At 51.0% G+C, this 23979-nt stretch overlaps 12 protein-coding genes across 12 annotated transcripts; 7 read left to right on the top strand and 5 right to left on the bottom strand.

Annotated features, from left to right (window-relative positions):
* Positions 1-124: 124 nt before the first annotated feature.
* Positions 125-1851, top strand: AUEXF2481DRAFT_61941 (uncharacterized protein; the record flags this gene model as incomplete). The annotated part of the gene is made up of 2 exons (XM_013492832.1): positions 125-1016; positions 1067-1851. The coding sequence occupies 2 exons, from the start codon at positions 125-127 to the stop codon at positions 1849-1851; spliced, it is 1677 nt and encodes a 558-aa protein (XP_013348286.1).
* A 171-nt stretch (positions 1852-2022) lies between these two features.
* Positions 2023-2889, bottom strand: AUEXF2481DRAFT_25322 (uncharacterized protein; the record flags this gene model as incomplete). Its single annotated transcript, XM_013492535.1, has 1 exon — positions 2023-2889. The coding sequence occupies one exon, from the start codon at positions 2887-2889 to the stop codon at positions 2023-2025; it is 867 nt and encodes a 288-aa protein (XP_013347989.1).
* Positions 2890-3559: 670 nt separating this feature from the next.
* Positions 3560-5621, bottom strand: AUEXF2481DRAFT_25321 (uncharacterized protein; the record flags this gene model as incomplete). Its single annotated transcript, XM_013492534.1, has 3 exons — positions 3560-4399; positions 4547-4719; positions 4772-5621. The coding sequence occupies 3 exons, from the start codon at positions 5619-5621 to the stop codon at positions 3560-3562; spliced, it is 1863 nt and encodes a 620-aa protein (XP_013347988.1).
* A 450-nt stretch (positions 5622-6071) lies between these two features.
* AUEXF2481DRAFT_175787 (uncharacterized protein) lies at positions 6072-7240 on the top strand. The gene has a single exon (XM_013492916.1). It carries the CDS (start codon positions 6521-6523, stop codon positions 7139-7141), a length of 621 nt encoding a protein of 206 aa, XP_013348370.1. The 5' UTR covers positions 6072-6520; the 3' UTR covers positions 7142-7240.
* AUEXF2481DRAFT_176108 (uncharacterized protein) lies at positions 7222-8166 on the top strand. Its single transcript, XM_013492915.1, has one exon. It carries the CDS (start codon positions 7303-7305, stop codon positions 8005-8007), a length of 705 nt encoding a protein of 234 aa, XP_013348369.1. The 5' UTR covers positions 7222-7302; the 3' UTR covers positions 8008-8166.
* A 380-nt stretch (positions 8167-8546) lies between these two features.
* AUEXF2481DRAFT_35321 (uncharacterized protein) lies at positions 8547-11698 on the top strand. The gene has a single exon (XM_013492659.1). The coding sequence runs from the start codon at positions 8604-8606 to the stop codon at positions 11538-11540; it is 2937 nt and encodes a 978-aa protein (XP_013348113.1). The 5' UTR covers positions 8547-8603; the 3' UTR covers positions 11541-11698.
* Positions 11699-11859: 161 nt separating this feature from the next.
* On the top strand, positions 11860-12816 carry AUEXF2481DRAFT_25318 (uncharacterized protein; the record flags this gene model as incomplete). Its single annotated transcript, XM_013492533.1, has 1 exon — positions 11860-12816. One exon carries the CDS (start codon positions 11860-11862, stop codon positions 12814-12816), a length of 957 nt encoding a protein of 318 aa, XP_013347987.1.
* A 269-nt stretch (positions 12817-13085) lies between these two features.
* On the top strand, positions 13086-13347 carry AUEXF2481DRAFT_918 (uncharacterized protein; the record flags this gene model as incomplete). Its single annotated transcript, XM_013492378.1, has 2 exons — positions 13086-13247; positions 13309-13347. The coding sequence occupies 2 exons, from the start codon at positions 13086-13088 to the stop codon at positions 13345-13347; spliced, it is 201 nt and encodes a 66-aa protein (XP_013347832.1).
* Positions 13348-15114: 1767 nt separating this feature from the next.
* On the bottom strand, positions 15115-17900 carry AUEXF2481DRAFT_25316 (uncharacterized protein; the record flags this gene model as incomplete). Its single annotated transcript, XM_013492532.1, has 2 exons — positions 15115-16353; positions 16410-17900. The coding sequence occupies 2 exons, from the start codon at positions 17898-17900 to the stop codon at positions 15115-15117; spliced, it is 2730 nt and encodes a 909-aa protein (XP_013347986.1).
* Positions 17901-18299: 399 nt separating this feature from the next.
* On the top strand, positions 18300-19204 carry AUEXF2481DRAFT_915 (uncharacterized protein; the record flags this gene model as incomplete). Its single annotated transcript, XM_013492377.1, has 2 exons — positions 18300-18311; positions 18365-19204. 2 exons carry the CDS (start codon positions 18300-18302, stop codon positions 19202-19204), a joined length of 852 nt encoding a protein of 283 aa, XP_013347831.1.
* A 1071-nt stretch (positions 19205-20275) lies between these two features.
* Positions 20276-21259, bottom strand: AUEXF2481DRAFT_35312 (uncharacterized protein). The gene is made up of 3 exons (XM_013492658.1): positions 21131-21259; positions 20721-21014; positions 20276-20652 (listed from the first exon to the last, which is right to left on the bottom strand). Exons 1-3 carry the CDS (start codon positions 21225-21227, stop codon positions 20504-20506), a joined length of 540 nt encoding a protein of 179 aa, XP_013348112.1. The 5' UTR covers positions 21228-21259; the 3' UTR covers positions 20276-20503.
* Positions 21260-22241: 982 nt separating this feature from the next.
* Positions 22242-23234, bottom strand: AUEXF2481DRAFT_76031 (uncharacterized protein; the record flags this gene model as incomplete). Its single annotated transcript, XM_013492842.1, has 2 exons — positions 22940-23234; positions 22242-22884 (listed from the first exon to the last, which is right to left on the bottom strand). The coding sequence occupies exons 1-2, from the start codon at positions 23098-23100 to the stop codon at positions 22242-22244; spliced, it is 804 nt and encodes a 267-aa protein (XP_013348296.1). The 5' UTR covers positions 23101-23234.
* Between the last annotated feature and the right edge of the window lie 745 nt (positions 23235-23979).

Genomic DNA, 23979 nt, shown 5'->3' with positions numbered 1-23979 from the left:
AAAGGCTCCGATTCGGAGCGCCGCGTAATACTTGCAAGATCTGTTTCTGGCCTGTTCTGTATAATAAGCGTTGCTGCTCCCTGCAAACCTTTTCTCAGGCTGTCTTCCTTTCCTTTTGCCCATCATGCATTTGACTTCCTATCATTCCTATGCCGTGCTGGCAGCTGCAATCGCTCCAGCTGCAGCCAGTACTTACCATCATACCAACCAATCTCTCGTTTCTGACATTGATTTTATATCAAAGCGCTGGGGTCAGATTAGCACTTACTACGACAACCCTGCCAATGCTTTTGGTGTCAAGGATGTCGGTCTTCCTGCTGGCTGCCAGGTCGAGCAAGCTCACACTCTCCAACGCCACGCACAGCGCTTTCCTACCGACTATGTCGACGATGGAGCTTTGGCGGAAGCTTTTGCTGAAAAGCTTGCCGAGTTCAAGGCTGCTGCCAACTCGTCGGCTACTTTCTCCGGTCCCTTATCTTTCCTAAACTCTTATGTGTATCAGATGAATGAAAGCTACCTTACCGGTATCGGAGCTCGCACTGAGTTCAATTTGGGCGTCGACTTCTGGAACAGATATGGACGCATTATTTACAATGCTTCTGCTGGTCAGGTTGGATACGAGACTGATTACACCAATGGCACCGCCAGACCCAAGTCCGTTCTGCGTACGACGTCCCAATCTCGTATTCGCGAAAGTCAGATCAATTGGGCCCTCGGCTTCTTTGGTCCTACTTACGAAAAGGTCCCCGACCCTCAATTGACCGACTATACCTCTGGTGATCTGTTTGACCTTGTCATTATTCCCGAAGGCGGCACTGAGAACAACACCCTTGCATCTTACGACTCGTGTTTCAATGACTTCATTACTGGAATTGGTGACCTTGGTGATCAGGATGTCTTTGTCTACATCCCGAGATATCTCCAAAATGCGACTGCTCGTCTCCAGCAACATGTTCCTACTGATTTCAAGCTGTCAAACAACGACACTTATGCCATGCAGCTGATCTGCGCCTATGGTACGCCAGCCCCTTCTCCCACTACGAATGCGTACTAACCTTGATATCAGAGCATGGCTTCATTGGAATGTCTGACTTCTGTGACTTCTTCACCGCAGATGAGTGGAACGGCTTTGAGAACACCCTTGACATGGCTTACTACTACGATTATGGCTTCGGCAATCCTACCGGCAGAGCCCAGGGCATTGGCTACCTTCAAGAGCTTCTCGCACGTCTGACACACCAATATATCACCGTCTCCAACAGTTCAGTAAACAGCAGCATCACCAACAACTCTCGCGACTTTCCCCTCGACCGCCCCTTCTATGCCGACTTCAGTCACGACGACATCATCATCAGTGTCCTCACAGCCATGTCATTGGACTACTTCCGCGACCCTCCCAGCTTGACCCAATTCCCACCCAACCCTGACCGTCACTTCGTCCTCTCCAAAATGACTCCCTTCGGCGGCCATCTCGTTACAGAAGTCATTGGCTGTTCCTCCCCCAACCCTACCGCTGTTTCCAAAGAGCGCGTCCAGTACTACCCGGAGCAATATGGCTACAGTGCCTCCAACGCGACCCACAAATTCATCCGTATGCGCCTTAACAACGGCATCTTGCCTCTGGATACTCTCAGGGGAGGCGCTTGTGAGGGACGTACTGATGGCATGTGTGCGCTTGACAAATTTGTGGCTAGTCAGAATGAGTCGTATGCGTTGAGCAATTATGACTATGCTTGTTTCGGCAACTGGACTATTGCGAACACTACTAACGGGTTTGATTATGATGGTACTGTGTATCTTGGTCAGGCTGGCATTTTGGAGAACACTCAGCCTAGTAGTGATGATGAGTAGAGGAACAGCGTGGAGGCATAGTGGTAGATGTTTTGAACATAGTAGAATGGTGAAAGATAGATGGTGTAGATAGAAATATTTATATTGTATTTTTAAATTCAACCCCTTGCACCGTCACATCCCAAACTCCGACTAGTCTCATACTTCATAAAGTCATCTCACACTTCTCCACTACCCAAACACCAACGCTCTAACCTCAATACTCTCGCGTCCAGGCCAATCCTTTCGAGTCCTCGGATCCGTGAACGCCGTATGAGGTGTCCTAGCCTTATTGCCATGACTATCATAACACTGCAAGAACAATCTCTCCTCATTCCCCATCCCACTCCAATACCACCATTCCTGATGCTCTGCACTTTTGATCCCCGCAGTCTCTCCAGTTCTATCAGGATACCTGTGTTCTACACCCACGATATCCTCATCCTTTACACTTCTGCTGTCAGCAACGGCTAGCGGTAAAGAAACAACGGGACCGTTCAAGGGGCGCCAGATGTTGATGATGCGAATGCGTGATTGCAGTAGGGTGGTAGCTTCAGAGGGAAGGTGGTGGCGCACACGTTGGAGAGCTGCTTTTTCGGTTTGATCCACGTGAGCTCTGTGTACTGGTTGTCGTTTTGCATTTACATCTGCTCTGCGCACCGTGTGATCGAAGAGAAACACCCTCTTAGCTCCAGGCACTTTATCCAAGATCAGTGATTCCACTTCTGGATAGTAGATGCTTTTGATTTGATCGTCGGAGGTGAAGTCGTCGCAAGAGGAAGGGATGTTGGAGGCGGTGGTGAAGCCGTGGGTATTTAGTTGAAAGGAGGTTTCTTGGCCGCGGATGTCGTTTATGTGGACGGTAGAGGGGTGTTCGGTGTAGTTTCTTTGTGGGAGGCCGGGTGGTGGTTGCTCTACGTAATTCCAAGGGGCGGAGTTGTCGGCAGGAGGAGCGTAGAAGATTAGAGTTGAGGTCACTGGTCCTCGAGGTATTTCTATCTCTTGTGCTCTGATGGTGGGATTGGAGGATGTAGTCGTTGTAGTGGTGGTTGTCGACATTGTGATTTGGTTGGTAAAAGGAAAGAGATATGATGTGTACGTATACGGCGTATGTGTACGTGTATTGATTTGAAGTAAGAACAAACTTGCCCTTCTACCCAGTCTTATATATACTCAGCATGGCTCAAGCGGCAAAGACTTTGATCTTTTTGATTTCCAACCATTTGTGATTCCCATGTCATCACGTCATCCGTGAGCTTGCTTTGAAATGTCTTTGTATTCCTCGGTTGTTGTCATCACCCATGCGGGGAGATGGGAAATGGCGAAAAAGGCATGGAACATCCAATCGGAAGGTTGGTCCGAGAATGCTTAGCTAAACATGGTCAATTGCGTGCTTGGTCGGGATTTTGGTGATCGGCACTCCGAAAGAGCCTCATGCAACCTCAGGCAACCTCAGGCAACACCGCGCGCCATCGTCGTCTTGTCAGTCAACTCTACGACGTCTCTTTGCAGCCGTCAGATTGCTATGGAAAGTCAATTGGAGATGCCCTCGTTTAATCAACTCGATTCTTTGTTTCCAGGCTCACTCATTATATCAAATCGCTCCATACACCGGATAAATGCAACAGTACCATCCACCTTTTGCTCCTTCGCCAGCAATGCTCCAGGATATCATCGCGCGCAAAATCAGAAACGTGAGCCTCTGTCCTTCACTAGCTATTTCGGTCAGTCACTTTGCGCATCTCGATCTCGAAATGACAAACACGTTGACCTCGATTCCGGATTGTTCGTCATGCCCCTCTGGGTATGCCTTTTGTGCAACGCCATCCAGAACCTCATGTACCAGCGCGACGGGTGTCTGGTCTTCTTGTGCTCGATTGACCTTGCGGAAGAAGCGCGAGATAATATCCCTGATACGTGGCTTTTCCTGTTTGGCCCACCAGTCCTGAGACCAAATCTTGCGATCCAGCTTCACCTCCTCGGTGGAGGAAAGCAACAGCTCGAAGTTGGTGGGTACCCTGTGGAAGCGCTCCATGCCTGGACTTGACTGGCTCAATGAGGAGCAGAGTTGAACTATCTTCCTCTTCATGGTCTCATGGTCGGGCAACTCATCGACAGCTGTCATCTTGCCTAATTGCTGGCCCATATCGGACGAGATTCCATTGACGACGACCATAGATCTAAGGATCGGGTCGAGAACGGGCCCGAGATAGTGATTTACGAATGTCTGCGCTCCTCGTTTTGTAGGATAGATGAAGATGAGTGTGCCATTGTCGGGTGAGAGTTCGACCAGTCTGTCTACAAGCAAGGAGGGACCTCGCGTAGTAAACATGTCTGCAAACTCGTTTTTGTTAGTAGGAGGGATGTAGCGCTCAACAATGGAGACGTCGACCGAAGACGGTGGCACTACAGGCCGAGGAGATTGCGGAAGGGATTTCAGGTTGTCGGCGTAGTCGAGTATATGTACAGCTGAGTCGAACACTTTGCTTGTGAAGTAGTCGTCGCCGCCGATCGGAGGTCCGGGAGTACTAGGCGGTGATGTGGGAAGATCTGCTAGGTTGAATCTGCCCTTTACTATCCGTTAGCACGCGATCTACTACATATGAGTTCGGACAAGCCGCGAAGATGCATGTGAGCAACCAGTCGACGATCTGCGAGCCGAATCGCTGTATGCGAAGAGAAAGATGTGGACCGGGGTCATAGCCAAGATACTCACTGGAAGTGCATGGAATACGTTGATCCAACACGTAGGTGACTGAGGAGTCTCGTCATGTAAAGAGCTGATGATGGTGGGAAATGCGTGGCCTTCTGTCGATGGACATGGTAATGCGTGCGAAAGAACCTTGATAGGATCTTCATAGGCGCTGGATGCAGAGCGAATGTTCTTGACTGCACATACGAGATTAGCACGTCTACAGTCACGCGAGCTGGAAGCACTTACGGATGATTGATATAGCATTCTTTAGCCACGGTCGCGGTGGCTCTTCTAAGGGGCTTGAACCTCGTACATTGATAGCCGGAATTGTTGATTCACTCGCGACCGATGCGATTGGAGCCTCGATGCCAGGGGCTGGACCTTCGCCGATAGCCGCAGGAGATGACATTGCCCCTGCCGCGAACTGAGTAACTGGTCCCCACGTTATTCTGCCAGTGTCGTCGGGAGGGGTGAGAGTTGTCACCACATAGTGATGCACCGGGCTGTGTAGAGGTGATCTTGGTTGCACTGAGGGTGAAGACACGGGTTGAATCGCGTCTACGTGTTCAGGCATGGCATCGCCAACGCGAGCACCTGCAGTCAGTCCTTTCTTGTCACCAATGTCGATGGAAGACGCTGCTGAGTTGTCGACGCCAAGGCAACAATGAGGGTTGCGCACAAGTAATGGACGGATTGACTCAGAGTGCGGGGCAGCTATTCCCAGTTGTGCAAAGGATGGTAGGCGAAGGTCCTCTCCGACCTTCGATGGAAGCAATGGCTGTGGGCTGGTAGGGGCTGGTGCCACTCGAGTGCCTACGAAAGTATCGAAGCCGAGACCTGGCTGTTCGAATTCGTGAGTTGGTGAGAGTGAAGTCTGAAGCTCTACAGGGTCGGGAATTGCGGATGTTGCAGAAGGCAGGCACGCATCAGCATCTGGCCATGAGTTAGGAGTCACGTTTGCCGTCGAAGACAATGAGCCAACACCTGGCGTGAAGATTTCAAGGTCGCTTGCTGGTGAGGGGAAATCCAACAAGTCGGCACTTGGTGACTGGACATCCTCAACGAAGCCGCGCAAATTTCGCGCTGCGGTGTCCATGAAATTGAAACCCGAGCTCTGACACCTTGATCGATCACCAAGGAACGTCGCAAGAGATTGTGACTGGAAAGGCGAGCACCCACGGCGTAGCTGGACGCGACTTGTGGCTGCTGCGATCGAGCAAGAAACAGTTAGTGGAAGCGGTAAATGTCAAGTGTAACGACCGTCGACGAAGATGAGCATGTGAGAAAGAACAGGAGTTTGCTTTGCAAGGTAAGAATAGTCTGCCGCCTAGCGTGCACCGAGGAGCATGCGCCGTTCTAGACTCTGGTAGTTTGGTCTTCGTTGGGACCACACGGTAGGAAATCCGCCCCGTGTTTATTTAACAACAAGGGGATGCTGGCGCTCGGCGAAAGAAAAATTCGATCCGGTCGGTGAGACGGCTTGCTTGAGCGACTGTTTTCCTTCGCCCAAAACCTCGACTGTTGGCAGGCTTCTGTCAACCACTTTTGTGGCGTTCTTGAGGCGTCCCATACTGTCTCAATACCACCCAGTAAATTTCTAGTCGGAGTGGCGTCCGGGACAACCGTTTTGTGTTAAGGTGTTTTGACCATTGTTTGCAAGCATGCGGCGGCAGAGCTTTGCACGTGTCGTGGCAGCTGACTGGAGGATAAGACCGGAGATGTTGAAACACGCCGCTCGCTCCTCTCAAGCTGCAGGACTAGGGCATTTTGCAGCAATCGTGTCTTTGGGGCTCAAACCTTTGAGGCTCGGATACTTTCTTGCTCTCAGAGTGGTGTCCGTCTGTGTGACACTTCTCTGGGGTAACTGTATCGAAGCGCGAGTTCTCCAGGTTGTTACCTTCGGCAAGGCTGTCCACGAATCGCGATGGTTTCTGTCGCTTTGGACAGGCTCGATTTCGAAGAGCCTCCTGCCTGAGTGGAAGTACTGCTTGATCCATGTTCAATTCAGGCCGATGGTCCTCTGGGTATTCTGTCGTCGGTGGCACAATTGTGCTCGTAGGCTCCGTGGGTTCCCGCAAGCTGTCCGGCCGTACTGCTCCTCAAAGGACCCATCACGCCGGCCGGTATCGTGTTACGTGCCATCGGTCGATTGCTGAAGGCTGGGCGCGGGAATTTCGGGGCCTTGCTTCTTCAGATTTGGCTTCCTATGAATCCAGTAGCGGTATCGTACTGGTGTCACAGGGCGCAATCTGTTTTTGCTATCCTTCCAGCCTGTCTTTCCGGTCGCTTCTGCAACATCGTCGGCAGCCGCGGCGCTCAGTCGTCCTAAGCTCTCATTTCACAGCCAGAGATTTACCGTCGAAATTTGACATGCTGCCACAGTTTTTCATACTTGAAACAAAGGTTGCACCATTGCAAAAGGTGTTCACAGTGAAAGAACCCATCCGTATCTCTCTCAGGAGCTCAATTTTCATTCTTGCGACTCGCGATCTCGAAAACAGTGCGATACTCCACTTTCAGCACGGAAATCGAACTCTGGAGAGCCAATGGGTATCAAGCGGCATCTTCTTGAACAGCGTCCAGCTGATCGACAATGAATTTGCTGGTCTTGGATAATGGATTTATCAAGCCCTCCCCACGACTCAAACTACATCATAGATCGTTTCTAGTGCCTGCATGGAACGTTCTACTCGAGGACGATCCTCACTCTTAGATCCTAGAAGCGTCCCAAACATTTGAGACATTCTCTCCTTTGAAGAAGAATATCCTGCTTGAGAATGAGTCTCAGGAGCATTCACACACACTCGCACTTGTTCGAAAGGTATTTAAGTAGGGTCGTTTCCGGCACTAACATGCAACCAGAAATGCATGACCAAACCCTTCAGTCGCATCCATGGCCACCACCAGAAGAAAATTCTGACCAAAGTTCAATGCATCTAAATGCAAGAGAGCAACCACGTTATCCTCAAACACACCACAGTGCTAGTTCATACAGCCACCCTGTTCCTCATGGCTCGGGCGGTGCAATCTCGACTCCAATTCGCAGGAATTATTGGACACAATACGACCTAGGTTCCAACGGTATGACTGCTCCGCTGGCCCCAGCATTCACTTCTACTGCATCGCCTGCACATAACCCTCACATCCGGTATGTTGATTATGGCTATATGCAACACCCTCATCACGACAGGTTGAACAACCATCCCTTAGCGGGGTTGTCGGCGTTTGAGCCTGTCTCAAGTGCGAGCTCTGCTACGCTACCAATTTCGCCAAAGCCAATTCCTAAATCAGAGCCGACCACGCACAATCTTCCTGACAACCAAGCCAATCTCGAGAAGATGAGACACGAACGTGAGTTGATGTTTCGAAACGCGGCCGCAGAGCTGGACCAAGCTAGGTATAACACATCTACGTCTGTCTCAAGAAATAGAGCATGGGAGGATGCGTGGGAGGTTATGCGTGAAAGCATGACGAAGATGTGACGAGATTGAGCGAGCAGGCCTTTAGCCACCACATTGTCAGCTCATAATATTCCTGATACGCATTCACATCATGATCCTCTGCTCGCATCTAAGATGACGTAAGCGACATTGAATTGCTTTCTATACAAAAGCTTTAATAAATGCTGACACGAACTCTTGACTTGCATGAAATTGTAATGAACGAGACTTGATCTTTGCACTTTCATCAACGTGCCTTCATGTCTGGTTGTGATTAAAGCCAAGGGCGACCAGGTGTGATCGCTAAATGTTTCAATAATTGTGCATCCACAGCCCATATTCTTACAGCCCCTGTGAGCTTTGTAGAACATGGAGCAGCGCTTCCAAGGCTGATTTCAAGTATGCGTCTGATGGTTTCTCCTCACTTGAAAGTGTTGTAACTTGTATATCTTGGAAGCTCCGAATACGAGACAGGGTCGTTCTTGCTGCAAAACATGGTCAAAGCGCCAATTGTCACACACTCTTCCTTCTCTTTAACAAAGCGGCGATCGAAGTTCCAACAACAGAATTATCATACCTTTGCGGCATTCTGTCGATACCAACATTCCGGGGCTAATTGGTATTGTGTCGGTTGCGGGATGGCATCCACAGATTCAGTTCCCCAACTCCACGTTGACGATGTATGCACGTCAAGCAGCAGCAATCTCTTAGCTGTTGGCTATGTTGATAGGACACACGCCGAAATCGAAAGTCATACGCCATACCCAACTAATACTTATGGCAAGATTCATCGCCACAAGGCCGTCCCACGCCAACTTTACAAGGAGTTTCTGCGAGATGGCGTGCCGCCACAGGGCTTTGTGCTGATGCAATGGCAAACTGAAAGCAAGGCTGAATTAGTACCATGCAGCGATCTCGTCTTATTAGATCGCTCTTTCATGTCTGGAGACCTTGTGCGCAAAGGAGCGCGATCTGGAACCGTTGTCAGTACCAGGACTAGATGCACACTTCTTTCCATGTGCGACGTCAGAGAAACCAAGAGCGGCAAGGCAATGAAATGCGCTTGGTTACCATTGCCAATGGAAGAAGAACCCTCCCTCGAGTTGATGACTGACGGTGGACTCCTCTACGACATCCCTGCTTCTGAATTGAAGCTTGTACAGACATTCAACGAAGGGGACATTATTGTATACAAGAACTGGGTTGGCCGTATCAAGGACTGCTTCGACGAGATCACCGTTCGGTTGACCGACAACGGTGTTGTGAGCATTGCCGATGAGAGCAAACTTGAACCGATGAGTGGCGATCCCGAGGAGAGATTTGCCATCGGATCATTGGTCAGAACAAAGAAAGGTGTGCTTAGAACTGGCAGATGGGTGTTTGGTACCTACTCGCCCAATACACCACCCATCGGTGTCGTTGTTGATGTGCGTACGAGAGAGTGTCAAGTAGACTGGCTACATCATCGAATGGAGCGAGCCAGCGAACTACCACTCTGGAGCAATGCACCTGAGGGCTTCCTCGGGACTGATGAACTGGAAAGCGATCAAGTCCGTCTTTACGACGTCTCACGAGTGCCCGAATCATCTCGAGAGGAGCAGCAGACTACCAAGTCACGTTCTGATCCCGAGTTCCAGGGCGGAATACGTGTGAGATTCAAAAATCTACCTGCAGCGTGTGTCAAGTATGATGGGTCTACTACACATGGCAAGCTGGAAAAGCTCGATCGCACACAGAGTCTGGGCTACGATCTGAATGTCTTCACCATCACCAGCACCACTACAGAAGCTGACGTACTCTGGAGCGACAATACCATCGAAACTGTACGAACGACTTCGATCATCCCAGATCCTTCAATCGACGACGAAGACGCGGTATTTGCTGGCGAGGTCGTCTGCACCAACGAGACGCGAGACCCTCCACCCGAAGCAATGACCTCGTGGGCAATCACTCCAACACGAGTTGGTATTGCCGAGTCTGTGAATGTCAAAGACAGGATCGCTCATGTTACGTGGTTCAAAGAACCCACCCTCTCCTTTTGCGACAAAAGTTTGACTCTGTTAGTCCCAGGCACCAAAGTCGGCAGCGTAGGGGACGAGCAACCAGAAGAAGTCAGCTTCTACGACATCCGAGCACCAAAGAGTATCAATCGTAATAGAGGAGATTATGTGTTGCTGCTCAGGATACCACATCTTGCACAAACTGCACCTCATGGCGTCAACTGGTTTGGCGAAATCGTCGATTTAGGGAAGAATGGCAAATGTACGATCAGATTAGGAGCGGCCGAGCCAGTACAAGAAGTCGAGTGTGATATCACAGACACAGTACCTGCCATGAATCTGGATACGGACGAGAATCCATTTACCGAAGACGCCAATGGGACCGGGGAGTTCCTAAGCGAAGGAAGTGAGGACATGGACTACGATATGGATGACTTATCAGAGCTAGACGAGGATGTCTGGTTTGAAGAAGGGCAAGATATCCCAATCGATGAGGAGGACGGTTCGTGGAGCACAGAGGACGAGGGCGACGACTTTTCAGATGCAATGTCCACGCAAGACGACACGACCGCTACGGAGCCCGTGCCGCCTGCAGCACCCGCTGCTCAATTATCCCACACAGCACAGAATGCCAGTCATGGTGTCAGAGATCAGGCTATGGCTAATGCGCCTGTTGAAGAGATCCGTTTGTCATCGCTACCAAATGCGCCGGTAGCTTATGAGATCCTCGAGACCGAGGTTCCTTCGGGCCATCACTACCTGCTCCAAACTGGTCCTACGTCTGCGAACCACATGAAGGGTGTGTCAAAGGAGCACAAGATCTTGAGTGCGCCCGGTGCCCTCCCGGAAGGCGTCTTTGTCCGAACATGGGAGTCCAGAATGGATCTGATCAGAGTCCTGTTTGTTGGACCACTCGGAACGCCATACGAGTACGCTCCCTTCATGATTGACCTACATCTACCATCACAGTACCCATACGAGCCCCCGAAGGCCTTTTTCCACAGCTGGACGGCCGAAGGAGCAGGTATGTCAGGCCGAGTAAATCCAAACCTATACGAGGAAGGAAAGATTTGCCTCAGTCTACTTGGCACATGGCAAGGCGATGAAGCGCGAAATGAGTCCTGGACGCCTCACCAAAGCACTGTTCTACAGGTCCTGGTCAGCATATTAGGCCTCGTATTGGTTAGAGAGCCATACTATAACGAAGCAGGATTTGAACCGCTCCAAGGACTCTCAGCTATCAACCAAAACAGTGTGGCTTACACAGAACGTACGTATCTCCGCGCGAGAGCCTTTTTGATCTCACCAGTCAGTCGCTTGGGACGAGGAGAAACGGCAGGTCTGGAAGGATTTGAAAACGTGCTACGCTGGCTGTATACTGATGTCGATGGTGCGAAGCTACTACCCAAAGCAATCAGTGCAGCACACACGATACTCAAGAACAGCGAAGATGGTACGAAAGTGGAGACTCGCGATGGACTAAGTGTGGTCAGCAGAGGAGCAGCTCTTCCCTTGAAGAGGGTTGTAGCACGCTTGGAGCAGTTGGATCAGGAGGCATCGCAAAGCAAGGAGTAGGAGCCGCGATCTATAAATAGCATAGTCGGCTCACACTCGGTGCAGCGAACGAATAGTCAGTTGCATTTCGTGTTTACGATCTTATCGGAAGTGCGCAAGTAAGGCAAGCACGGCAGGTGCAAGCGAAATGAGAAACGTGACTTGGCGGTCCTTCGTCGCGTCATCCAAAGGAAAGAACAATGACTTTGACCAAAACAAGTCAATTATTTGTACCATGAGGAGTTCGATTGTCGCATCAACAAGAGTCAGCAGATGCTATCATAACTTGTATCCACTGCCGATCTAGGCGACAAGAATCGCACGGCAGAGCACTGCAATCATGTCAAATCCACACCAACTTCCGCCTCCAACCAGCGCAAAGCCGAAACGACGCTTCTTCGATCCCTGGAACTCATCTTCGACGGGTCACCGAAGAGCGGACAACAGCCTTGCCGGAAGTATAAGCTGGCGCGAGTCGCGCAGCCTGAAACTCAGCAACCAGTTTGGAGGTGGGGCTTCTGGCGGTGCTCGAGTCGCAGATACTGTTGGCGCAGGCAGTGAAGACTTTGGAAAAGATGGCAGGCTAGAGAATGGAGACTGGGCTAAAGGCGCATCTGGTTTGAGAAATAGAGGTCAGATCAGTGTGGTAGAAGCCTTTCGGGTCAAAAAGGTTGGAGTCAAAGACGCCCCGATCGAGAAGAAGAAGGCAAAGCTGGCACCCAGAGAGGTGGAGGAGCAAGTGCTGGATCTTCTGGACATACCGAGTGCTCAGCCTGTGCGGAAAGACTCATCTCAGGAGCAATCATCGAGCTACGAGACCAAGCTTTTGCAAGAGCAATCGAGTTCGCTTGAGCACGCAGAAGAGACGAAACAAGACCAGGATACGGAAACACTACCCATACCGAAAGCCCCCCAGATCTTCGTGGGCACCTGCATCTACATCAATGGCAGCACTTTCCCGACCATCTCCGACCACAAGTTAAAGCATCTCCTCGTCAGCCACGGCGCACGTCTTAGCATCCATCTCGGCCGACGCTCAGTCACCCACGTCATCCTGGGTCGACCAAACGCTTCTACCATCCCAGGTGCTGGTGGCGGTCTCTCGGCCTCGAAGATGCAGAAAGAGATAGCCAAGATCGGTGGAAAGAATGTAAAGTTTGTCACAGCTGAATGGGTCATGGAAAGTGTGGGAAACGGGAAGAGAGCGCCTGAACAAAGGTTTGAAGCGGTCAGATTGGCCTTTAAAGGCACTGGTAGAGTTGGAGAGATGTTTGCAAAGGCGGCGAAGAAAGGATGAAGACTCAAGCAAACACCTAAACGTCAAACACCAAAAATGGCGTGCAGGCAAAGAGACATGGGACAAGGCATAAACCTAATTACCAGGCCCCCGCAAGATTACGAAGTCATGAACAGATACCCAGGGACAAACACAGGCTTAACCAAAACTGCGAAGTACTTACAACCTCTCTGATCGACCGAGCGGGTGAAGGGCAGCATGGTCTGCGTTCTCCCTATATGTGCAGCTTGGTCTCAACTTCTCCAAAATCTCAGCTCCAACCTCACAAGATGTCTGCACCTCATCCATATCCCCACTTCAAGGACTTTTACGCCAGTAAAAGTAGATCCGATGTGACCCTCTGCTTTGGCGATGAAAAGCTCTGCGCTCACAAGCTTGTCCTCGCCGGTGCCTCCGAAGTGTTTCACACAGCCTTCAAGAGCAATTTTGCGGTATGCCCAGGATCTTGAAACCACCTGTATGAGAGATGTGCTGATGGTCGAGGTTATGCAGGTCGCCACCCAAGCCGAGTACAAAATCACAGGCTATTGAAATGATGTTGTCCGCGACATTATCAAGCATATTTATGGCCTGGAGTATGACGAGAACGCATGTGACCTCCACCGTACGGAAGACCAGCAGCTCGAATTCTGGGTCGATACTCTACTCATTGCCAACGAGTATCAGGTGCTATCGCTCACCGACGCCATAAATGAGGTCATCCTCGACTTTCTCGAAGCAAACATGTGCCCCATGGAAGGCGAATGGGACAAAGACAGCGAAGGACGTTTCAAGAGAACCGTCAAGAGACTCGCAGAACTCCACCAGAGTGTCAAGTTGTCGGACATGTCTTGTTTGGATGGCACTGTTGACGTCCTGTGCCAATCTCCATTTTACAGTCTCAAAGGGGTCTGCGAGGTCCTTGAACATCTGGAGCCGATATGTGCAAAATGGGTTTCCAGGTTGATGCAGGCAAACAGGGATCGGGTGTAGGTCGGTTGCAGACGATCGTGGTTATGTGTTTTCAGCTCTAACCTCTGTGTCCAAGAAGGACCTTGATAGAGACCAGGTAGATACTCCTCGGGTGAAGTGATCGTCTCTTGGGTGCCTTACTTCAAAGCATCTCTCGCGTGACTTTGTGCCCACTTTCACAAGCTTCACAACTTCCCCACATTGACACCCCGCACTTTGACACGAGGGTTGTTCAGAAAGCGTCACCAAGTTTCAACTTTCTATCTATCAAACACGAAAATGGCAAGCGATGCAGGACAGACGAATAAGTTTGCGATTCACGCCGCCTGTCGCGACGGTCAAAGTGAGTCCTCATTCCTATTGTCGCATCACAGCAAGAGTACCCCACTAACGCATACACAACAGTCAACCTCGCCGAATCACTACTAAATGTATCTATTGCTCCATCAAACACTGCCATTACCAGTCAAACATGATCCTGACACCTTGTCCGCACATAGGCAAATCCAAAGCTCGCAAACCTTCGCGATGAAGATGAAAGACTTCCCATCCACTGGGCAACATCCTACAACCGCCTCCCCATCGTCGAACTCCTCTCAGAGCGCAAAGACTTTGACCCCGATGTCCAGGTCCGTCACTCCTCCCCACCAACTCCCACTCAGACCCTCAGTATTCTGACACATGAGCAAAATAGGATGGAGCAGGCTGGACACCCCTCATGATAGCCTCCTCTCTAAAAGAAGGCGGCGACCAACTCACAACCCTCCTCCTCTCAAAATCCGCCGACCCCTCCCTCACCACAACAACAGGCGCCACAGCCCTCCACTTTGCAGCTAGTAAACAAAACCTCGACATTGCAAAGACACTTCTCGCCCACAAAGCCTCTGCGCGCGTAAAAGACAAAAGAGGACAACTCCCTCTCCACAGAGCTGCTGCGGTGGGTAACGTGCCGATGGTGAAGTTGTTGTTGGGGGCAAGGAGTCCGGTCAACGGGAGTGATGTGGATGGATGTACGGCGTTGCATCATGCTATCGCGGAGGGACATGGGGATACTGCTATTGTGCTGTTGAAGGCTGGGGCGGAAATGGATAAGAGAGATAATACTGGCAAGTTGGCTTTGGAACTCGCGCCTGATGCTAAAGTGAGGAGTTATATCACCAGGGCTGCTGAGGAGGAAGGGATTACTCTCTAGACAGAGCACTTCCTGGACGAGACAGTAGCATCGAAGCGGGTGTTTTGACGGGATGGCAGGAGGGAGCAAAAAGGCAGGCTCAGCAGACTCTTGACATGCAAATGACACTGATGCATCTAATGGTTACATTATCCATCCTCTACTTTCTCACACTCTCACTTCATGTTTCTATCGACAAGCTCCCGATACATCTTCTTGACCTCCACAAGGTCACTCTTCAACTCCTCCACTTCCTCTTCCTTTTCCCCCAGCATCTCAAGACAAGCTTCATACCTCTGCTTGACTTGTCCAAGCTCACTCTCAAGTTGATCAGTCTTGCCGTCTGTACTGCGTTTATTCTCGACTTCGCGCATCATGCTCACGATTTCATCTCTTGCCTCATCGCGTTGTGTTATCAAGCGCGAGAGTTCGTCTTTGTGAGCGGATTTTTCGGCTTCGAGGCGTTGGATCTTGGAGGACATGTGTTGGACTAGTTGGACACTGGGTCCTGTGTGGACGGTAGATGCACTGATGACATCGTTGATTGTGCGTTGAGGGCTTGAGCGATCCTCATAACCATCGTCGGCGTCTACATCGTTTGTGTGGATGGACGGGGTTTGAGGACCTCCATTTCCGCTGTTGATGAGTTGAGCGAGGGAGAACATGGACCCTTGTCTGCTGACACTTGGTGAGGGGTAATCTGGCGTCATTGGTATGCGTGAGGTGTTCAGTCCTGGTGTCAGGGCTGAAGGTCGTCGTGATACGGATCGATCTATCGATAACGTCGTCGTTTGCTCTTGTGATGGTATTCTTTGTAACCCTCGTCGTGACTGGACAGAGCCGTAAGGGTCTTGTGAGGGTTGTTTCCTGAAATAGCTGGTTGGAGATTGTGTTCGTGAAGCCATAGTTCCGTTGCTGGGACTGGCAATCCCTAAGCCCTGAGATAGCTGCCTCGTTCTTTCCTCTTCCAGCTTCTGGGTCAATTCGTTCTCAAAGGATTGTTTCTGACGATCGAAGTCTGCCTTTGCTTCGTTAAGTGATGCTTCTGCGGTTTCCAACCGTGCTTGCAGCTTTTTCATCTCTGCTTTGCTGGCCTGGAGTTGAGAAGTCGCGAGTTGTGACTCTTCTGTCAATTCCTCAATCTGGTCTTCCGCACGTTTCGCTTTATTGCTGATGTCCCGAGCTTTCTTGCGTACATCGGCTTCACGCTTTGTAGCTTCATCTCGTTCTTTCTCGATTGCTGCGATGCGCCCGTTCAACGAGGTCTCAATCGTGCGCCAGTTCTCAGCTGCCAGGGAGTATTGAGTCTGCAATGTCTCGATCTGACGGAGCAGCTTGGCTTGCGAGTCACCTCCTACATCTGAAGATGCCTCTTCGGCACGAACGCGAAGTGCTTCCAGACGGCTTTCAAAGTTCTATATTGTACATGAGCACCATATACACACCGAGTTTTGTCAACACATGGACTTACTGAAATTTCACTTGTGAGTTCTGATTCGCGGAAGCTTGCCTGTTGTCTCTGCTGACGAGCTTCTTCGGTCACTCGCTTGACCTCTGCGCTCCACTTGTCGTCCGCTAGCTTCCTTTCCAGCTTTGCATCTTCGAGCTCTTCCTGGAGAGCGGACAGCTTATTTGAGTCTGCTTGAACGACAACCTCTTTCGCTTTAGATTCGGCCTCTTCAGCTCTCTTCTCAGCTTCGACCAGCTGATTTCGCAGACTGGTAATCGTGGCAGTACTACTAGCGAGTTCCGATTTGCGTTTTTCAAGGTCTTTCTCAAGACCAGAGAATCGTTTCAGACGTTCGACGCTCTGCCTTTCAGCCAGTTCTGCTCGTTTGAGTCTTTGCCTGAGCTCTGTCTCGGACTCCTCGAGTTTGGTCACACGATTTCGAAGCTCAGCCATAGCCTTTTCGTCGTGTTGAGCCTTTGCGCGCATCTTCTTGATGGCAGCACCTTGGCGCATCTCTACCTTGCTCAGTTTCTCACCTTCTTGCATCAGAAGAGCGATACGCTCATCCTTTTCTGCAAGTTTGCGTTCGTGAGGGGTTGCCTGAGAAGTCGAGTTGGCCTCTTTCGCAGCAGCAACCGTTTCTTTTGCGAGGTATTGGAGTTTGGCTTGAAGTGCATCGATGCGTTCGAGGTTGGCCAGCATTTCTTCATGCCGTTGTTTTTCAGCCTCGGCATTTTCATGGCGCAACCGGGCAAGCTCAGCTTGCAGCTCAGAAGTGCCCTTGGAGACTATCTCTTCGGGTTCTGGTTCTAGTTCTGGTTCTGGTTCTGGTTCTGATTCTCGTTCTTGTGTAGATTCTGTAGGTTCGGATACAGTCTCCTCGGCAATAGACTCGCGATCGAGGTCAACCGAAGGCCTGGTCTGGCTGTCATTGGAGATGCGAGCAGGATTGATCGGGAGCCCAGAGGTCAGGAGGGTCGAGGAGGCCTCGGTGACTATGACATGAGGTGGAGTATCAAGGACTGGTGGCTCAGCGACAGCCTCAATGGAGCTGTCCTCAACTGGGGTGGGAACGTCAAGGACAGGAACATCAGCACTTGGGGTTGACGCAGGGTCATGTTTCGTTTCCGAAAGAGCTCGTGGTACATCTGTCGACTGCCTCGAGCCAAGGCTTGATCTCGGACTAGAAGGTTGATTCAAGGGAGTCGGAGAGCGAGAGGCATTCTGGTTAGCGACTGCCTTGGCGAGTCTTTCTTGCAGTCGATCGTTCAAACGAGAGCGTGACGGGCTACGAGAAGCGTCCGAGGAGGTTCTGGGAACGGCAAGAGCAGCAGGCTTTTCGGCCGACGGCTTCTCTTGAGAAATTGCTTTGTCCTGAGCTCTGCTGCGGGCAGACGCTTCGTTGTCCTCAGCTAGGATTGTGTCCAGTCGCGACTCCAGTCCAGCTACGGCTCCCGAGAGTAGTGAGCCCCATCGTGAACCCTTTGCTTTGTTCGGTGGCTGCGATGCCATGTCGGCGCACTATTGCTGTGCACCTGTCACGGAAACATTGATGTTTCGAAACACCGAGTATAACCATCGCGGTACACGGTACACGGTACACGCGGCGCGGGCTCGGGGGTGAGCCTTGGCAATTGGTGACGTAGCAGGAACGGGGTTCTTTCCATCTCCAATTATTACTTTCTCGATTGCGCTTTCCCCAAAGGGTAACCGATGACCATTGCATCCCTATAGCTTCGAGTAAATGCGTTCCTGATGCCGATCGATCTGATCTTTGCAAGCCCTGCATATCTTTGACTACAAATACATTCTCCCTTCTCCCATTTTGAGCCTCATTTTCTACTCTCCGCATCCTTCTCCAAAGTGTTTAATCAAGATAACCTTTCCCAAACAGTAAACATTACCGCAAACATGGTCAAGGCAGTAGGTTACTTTCCTCACCACGTCCTCTGGCCAGAGTGCTGATTATGTCATAGGCAATTGGACAGATATGCTCGACAAACGACTTGACGCACAATCTTGAGCAGTGCAAGAAGCTTGTAAAGAAGGCCGTCGCCGAGAACGCAAAGGTCCTCTTCCTCCCCGAGGCCGCCGACTACCTTGGTTCTTCGCCTGATGAGTCCTACAACCTTTGCAAGTCCGTCAAGGACTCACCTTTCGTCCTGGGTCTGCAAGAGGAGGCAAAGAAGAACAGCCTGTGCATCAATGTTGGCATTCACGAGCCTTCAGAGGCACCCAAGAAGATCAAGAACACCCTGATCTGGATTGACGAGAAGGGCGAGATCACACAACGCTACCAGAAACTACACATGTTTGACATGGAGTTGGAGGACGGTCCTCAGATGAAGGAGAGCGATACTGTCGAGCCCGGAAACGCTGTCTTGAAGCCTTTCGACTCGCCTGTCGGCAAGATCGGCTCGGCCATCTGTTTCGACCTGCGTTTCCCTGAGCTTGCTCTCTCATTGAAGCGTCAAGGATGCGACGTCCTCTGCTACCCCTCAGCTTTCGCCCCCGACACTGGAAAGTTCCACTGGCACGCACTGCTCCAGGCTCGTGCCATCGAGTCACAGTCATTCGTCGTGGCACCTGCTCAAGTCGGCCCTCACAACGAAAAGAGATCAAGTTATGGACACTCCCTCATCGTCGATCCTTGGGGCAGAATTCTTGCAGAGTTGGGTAGCGAGGAAGACTTCAACAAGAAGGGCGACTCATGGGAGCCTGAACTCGCCACTGCAGAGATTGACCACGATCAGTTGAAGACCATCAGGGAGGGTGTACCTCTTCACAGAAGAACTGATGTCTACGCCGAAGTATAAGCATTTACATAGATCACATAGATACCCATATACACTGAGATGAGTTCACGTCATGCCACATCCCTTTTCTATCTTCCTTTTGAATCCGCTCCACATCCTCGGATGGCATAATCCCAGACATACAATATGCTTTGCATTTTGACAACCATTGTAGCTGTACCTCATCATGATGTGAGTAAGAAACTGTTCTCCCGGATACGCTATTCAAGTAATCAAGTGCGGATGAACCAGAACCAACGAGCTCCCATCACATCGTCAGCTCCTGACAGACTGCTCTGATACTGCTCAGTATCCACCTTTCTTGGCCAACCACATAAGAGATTCAGATTTCTGAGAACACGGTAATAACCACCGTTGCCGCCCTGTACGATGATCTCAAAGGGCTTGTGAGACACAAGAGGGCACCCACAAGTCATGGGAGAGCAGCCGTGGGAGGGACGCTCAAAGAACGTGATCATGTAGTAGTGGGTATGGTTATCTTTGCTCATCTGTTCACAACCAAAGACGACAATCGAGTCAGTAACAAACTCGAACAATTTGACCTCATCTTGTTCCAGCCCTTCCTCTTGTTCCCGCCCACACCCCGCACCCACCATGGTGCCTCGATGCAGGGGACTTAAAACGACTGGACCACGTATCTCGGGAAAGCACCCATCTGCCTCGCACGTTCGGTACCGGTGGTGCGTCGTCGGGTGCCTGTACCGCGCGGTAGACACGGCATCAACATGTTCGACCAGCTGCACACATCAAATGAATTGCGCATTGGGACCACTCTTGTCCCAGGGCAGGGGACGGTGATGATTGATGAGAAGATAGAATGGTGGTGCTGGAGTGGGAGTTTGAGTGGTTGGGCTAGTCACATGTGATTGCGAGTCTTTGTGCTGTGGTCACTCTAGAAATTGATTGTAGCAGAAAGAAGGCGCTGTCAGGATGCAAGATGTTTTTCGACATCTGCAACTTGATCTGGGAAGCATCTACCAATCAACATCTATGTCACTTAACAAGTCATCGTTCAGGTGTAGCTTTGTAAAGTTGTTCCAATTTGGCTCTTCTTTTGCGAAGATAAAATACATGGGGATTGTTGCGTTCGTGATAGGAGCTGTGGAGCATACCGACCTTGCTCCTGATTTTTCATTGAAGATAGCAGTGTGAGCGTGGGGTAAGAAAAAGCCAGTCCGTTAAAACCCTAAAGGCCGTTCCTGGCCACTCCAAAGATTGTGAAAGAGAAAGGAAATGAAGTTGTGAATAAACTCGCTAATGACATGAGGGAAACATCAAGAATGCAGAAAGACGAGGCGTTTAAGCGGTGGCGGAGACGGTCTCAACCTCGACCTTGGGAAGAGGTGCTGAGGTACCGCCGAGGTCGGTCTTTCTTGCGTTGGGGTTCTTGGTGTAGTAGTTTGAGATGGCGGACTTGATAGCATCCTCAGCAAGCATGGAGCAGTGGACTGTTATAATGTAGTCAGTACGCGTTTTGTCCGACTCGGAATCTCCGCGGATGGGCGGGCCAACTGACGCTTGACAGGGGGCAGGCAGAGCTCCTTTGCAATCTCGGTATTCTTAATGCGACCAGCCTGCTCAAGAGTCATGCCCTTGACGAGCTCGGTCAAATAACTGCTGCTGGCGATGGCGGAACCACAACCGAAGGTCTTGAACTTGACCTCGCTGATGGTGTTGTCGTTGGGGTCGACACGGATCTGAAGCTTCATAACATCGCCACAAGCGGGGGCGCCGACAAGACCGGTACCGACATCGGTGTCGCCCTTCTGCATGCTACCGACGTTTCTAGGCTTGCTGTAGTGGTCGAGCAGTGCTGCGCATGTTAGCGGAGCGTTCGAAGACGAGCACATCCATGACAGCCAATGCGTCGATGGCCATTCATTTGTCAAAGACGCAGAGCACGCCATGGATGATGGGTAGACATATCTTTCTCGTGGTAGTTTCTTCTTCCCTGAACGGCAGAGATGGCGGGAGCAGCGGCGCGGAATGAGGGAGCGATCGAAGGTCTGACAGCGGCAGCCATGGCTCTGCTGGCCTGGGCGGGAACATTGGAGGCGACTCTTCTGAACATCGTGATTGATTTGATTGTTTGGATATTTGGTATGGTGGTTGGCAGGTGTCGTAGGGTCGTTGACGTTTCTTGGAGGGGAAGCGATGATTCGAACAAAGCTGAAAGAGAGGCGACCACTTTATGACGCTAATCTGATCCTCGGTGACCGGCGATCTCGGACCCGAGACTTTCATCACTGAAACGGCAGATGCCGCGCATCTATAGCCAATCACGCTCATGCTGACTTATCGTTATCAGCCGTCTTTGCTCCAGACCCCCGAACGTCACCCGCTGTTTCCAGCCATTTGAAGCTTGCGCTGGCACAATGCAAGAACACGTCTAACACACGAGCTGTCATATGAAAACAGAATTCCTATCGCCGACCATATTTCCAGAACCGTAGAGCTCAGTCCTGGAGTTTCCGTACTTGGACTTGCAAACCAAGTGTTTGAGACTAAGTATCGCCGATCACTTCCATGAAATGCTTGACCTTCCAAACCTCTTGTTTCCGTCGTCGGAAGCTCATGAAAAGCACGCTATCGGTGAATGAGATCTGATCTCGAATTTGTTCCATACACCTCACGAGCCACATTTGGCTGCTCACCGAGCATCGGAGACGGCATTGCTCGCGACTAGTGAACAGAACATCGGCAACTTCTGCTTTGACGCAGTGCGTTCAACCTGCATACTACAACTCCAAACAAGCTTGTCAGGACTGGAGCCCGCTGCCCGGTGCTGGGAAGACCCAAATCAATACACTGAGCATCACAGCCATGTCGCTTTTGAATTTCAAGTCACCATAATCTAGTGGGTATTCAGAAAGGGAAAAAAGCGATTGTGTTATTGTTTTGCAGCAATCTAGGTATGTAACGACTGTTTTCCCTGTCGATGAGACCGTCCTGCCAGGCTCGAGCATGCTCCTTGCACCTAGCCCGAGGCAGCTTTCTGTGCATACTCATGCTAGCTTTACCTCCCAGACGGACGCGCTCAGCGAATACGAGCGTTGCACTCTGTCAGAGGGTACAGATGATCGTGCTGATGGTAAGCACAACTCACGCCTATCTCGCCCATGGTGGGAGGATGAGGCAACATCTTGCGACGAATGATAGCAAAGCTCAAACGAGGACTCAGCATCCAGAAGTAACGCTTGAACAGATGAATCTGGAAGCGAGCGACATGCAAGTCAAGAAGCAGGCAACGAAGCTCGTCGTTATGAGGAGCTCTCTTCAAGTAGTCATTGACACTGCGCTTGTAGAAGCTCCACGTACCCATCTTGGCGATAGCGAGAATCTTGACATTGATCGCGGCAACCAAGCGCCAGTCGTCCATCTCGCGAGCGAGCTCGTACATGCTGATCCAAAGCACCATCACGTCGCGCTGGTCGGCAAGCGTGACCTGGAGGTCTGGGAGCTTGGAGTCGCGGACCCAGCGCTCGTAGTGGGCGAAGAAGTTGTGTAGGCGCTCCACATACACGTAGATGATGTCGGTAGCGGATCCTGAACGACGGCGACAGAGGTGGTCGATGCGGCCGGAGCTGCTGGTGATGTCCTGACGCTCAAAGCGCCGTTCGCGATTGACCTGGCCGTTGGGGTTCTTGCAGATGACGATGACCTGCTTTTCGAGGGAGAACCTAGTATCCAAGGTTAGCCTTGTGCGTTGATACAGGATCAGATAAGCAAACACACGGGGCGGGAGGGAGATGACGACGGTTTGGTGCGTCCTTGACCTGGTGGTTGTAGTGGCCAGGGGTGCCGTGGCGATGGTTGATCTGCTGAGCGCCAGCTACTGCGTTGTGCTCCTGAGGAGCATGCTGCTCGATGGTGTGGTGAGGGACCCTGTTGTTCATCGTGAACTGCTTCGTCTATCCTGTTTGCTGTAAGTCCTTGATTTCTGCCGTACCTCGTCGCGCACTCTCAACGTACCTGGAGTTGATAACCAGCAAGTATGGAAGCAGGAAACTCGGGTTGCCGATTGCGGGTTTGACACCGATATCCTTCGTGATATGCCGGGACATCTCGTCGAAGAATTATCCCTAACGAGCAGCAGTGCATGGCGACGGGTATCACAGGTCACTGCACAACTACAAACATCCATGTATTGCGTCTCAGGACCAACATCCATCACGAATACAGATTGTAAAGAGACACGACACTTTTCACAACAGCAAAGTCTAGCTTGCAAGAGCTCCCTTCCCCCATCTCTCTCAATATCTCCACACCCCTGAACCTAAGCTGCAGGGAGGCACAATACTTCCAGACCGTCAATACTGTTCATTCAGAGCTCTCGACACTAGCGACTACAATACTCTAGATTCGCCGGTTTCTCCATGCACCCCACAACACAGATGAGTAGCCTGCGTCAAGGCCGCATGATCTACAACTACCCAATGCTCGTAAGGAAGATCCAAACATTAGCATGACCGGTCATGGACGCTGTAATCTTCTTTGGCTGTCCCCACTCACAGGACATTCTCGGAATCGAGCTGTGCAGGCAAGCGAGCGCGCATTGTGCGAGGTCGTACTGGAGTTTGATTGGCTTTGAATCGTAACAGGGTGCATTTACTAGAGTGTTCATAGACCGAGCCGTACCCTAATGTGCCGCCTCTCCAGTACGGTATAGGATGTGCAAAGTGCATTTTGCCTAGGAATGAAGTAGTTCATTAATCCATCGCTCGCCCACCATCCCTATCTATCCAATTGAAAAAGAAATCTATACATTAATAGTC

Source organism: Aureobasidium subglaciale, assembly GCF_000721755.1.
Source record: "Aureobasidium subglaciale EXF-2481 unplaced genomic scaffold scaffold_1, whole genome shotgun sequence".
Classification (NCBI taxonomy): Eukaryota; Fungi; Ascomycota; class Dothideomycetes; order Dothideales; family Saccotheciaceae; genus Aureobasidium; species Aureobasidium subglaciale.
The sequence above is the reverse complement of the archived record's forward strand: the minus strand, read 5'-3'. Positions and strand labels throughout refer to the sequence as shown.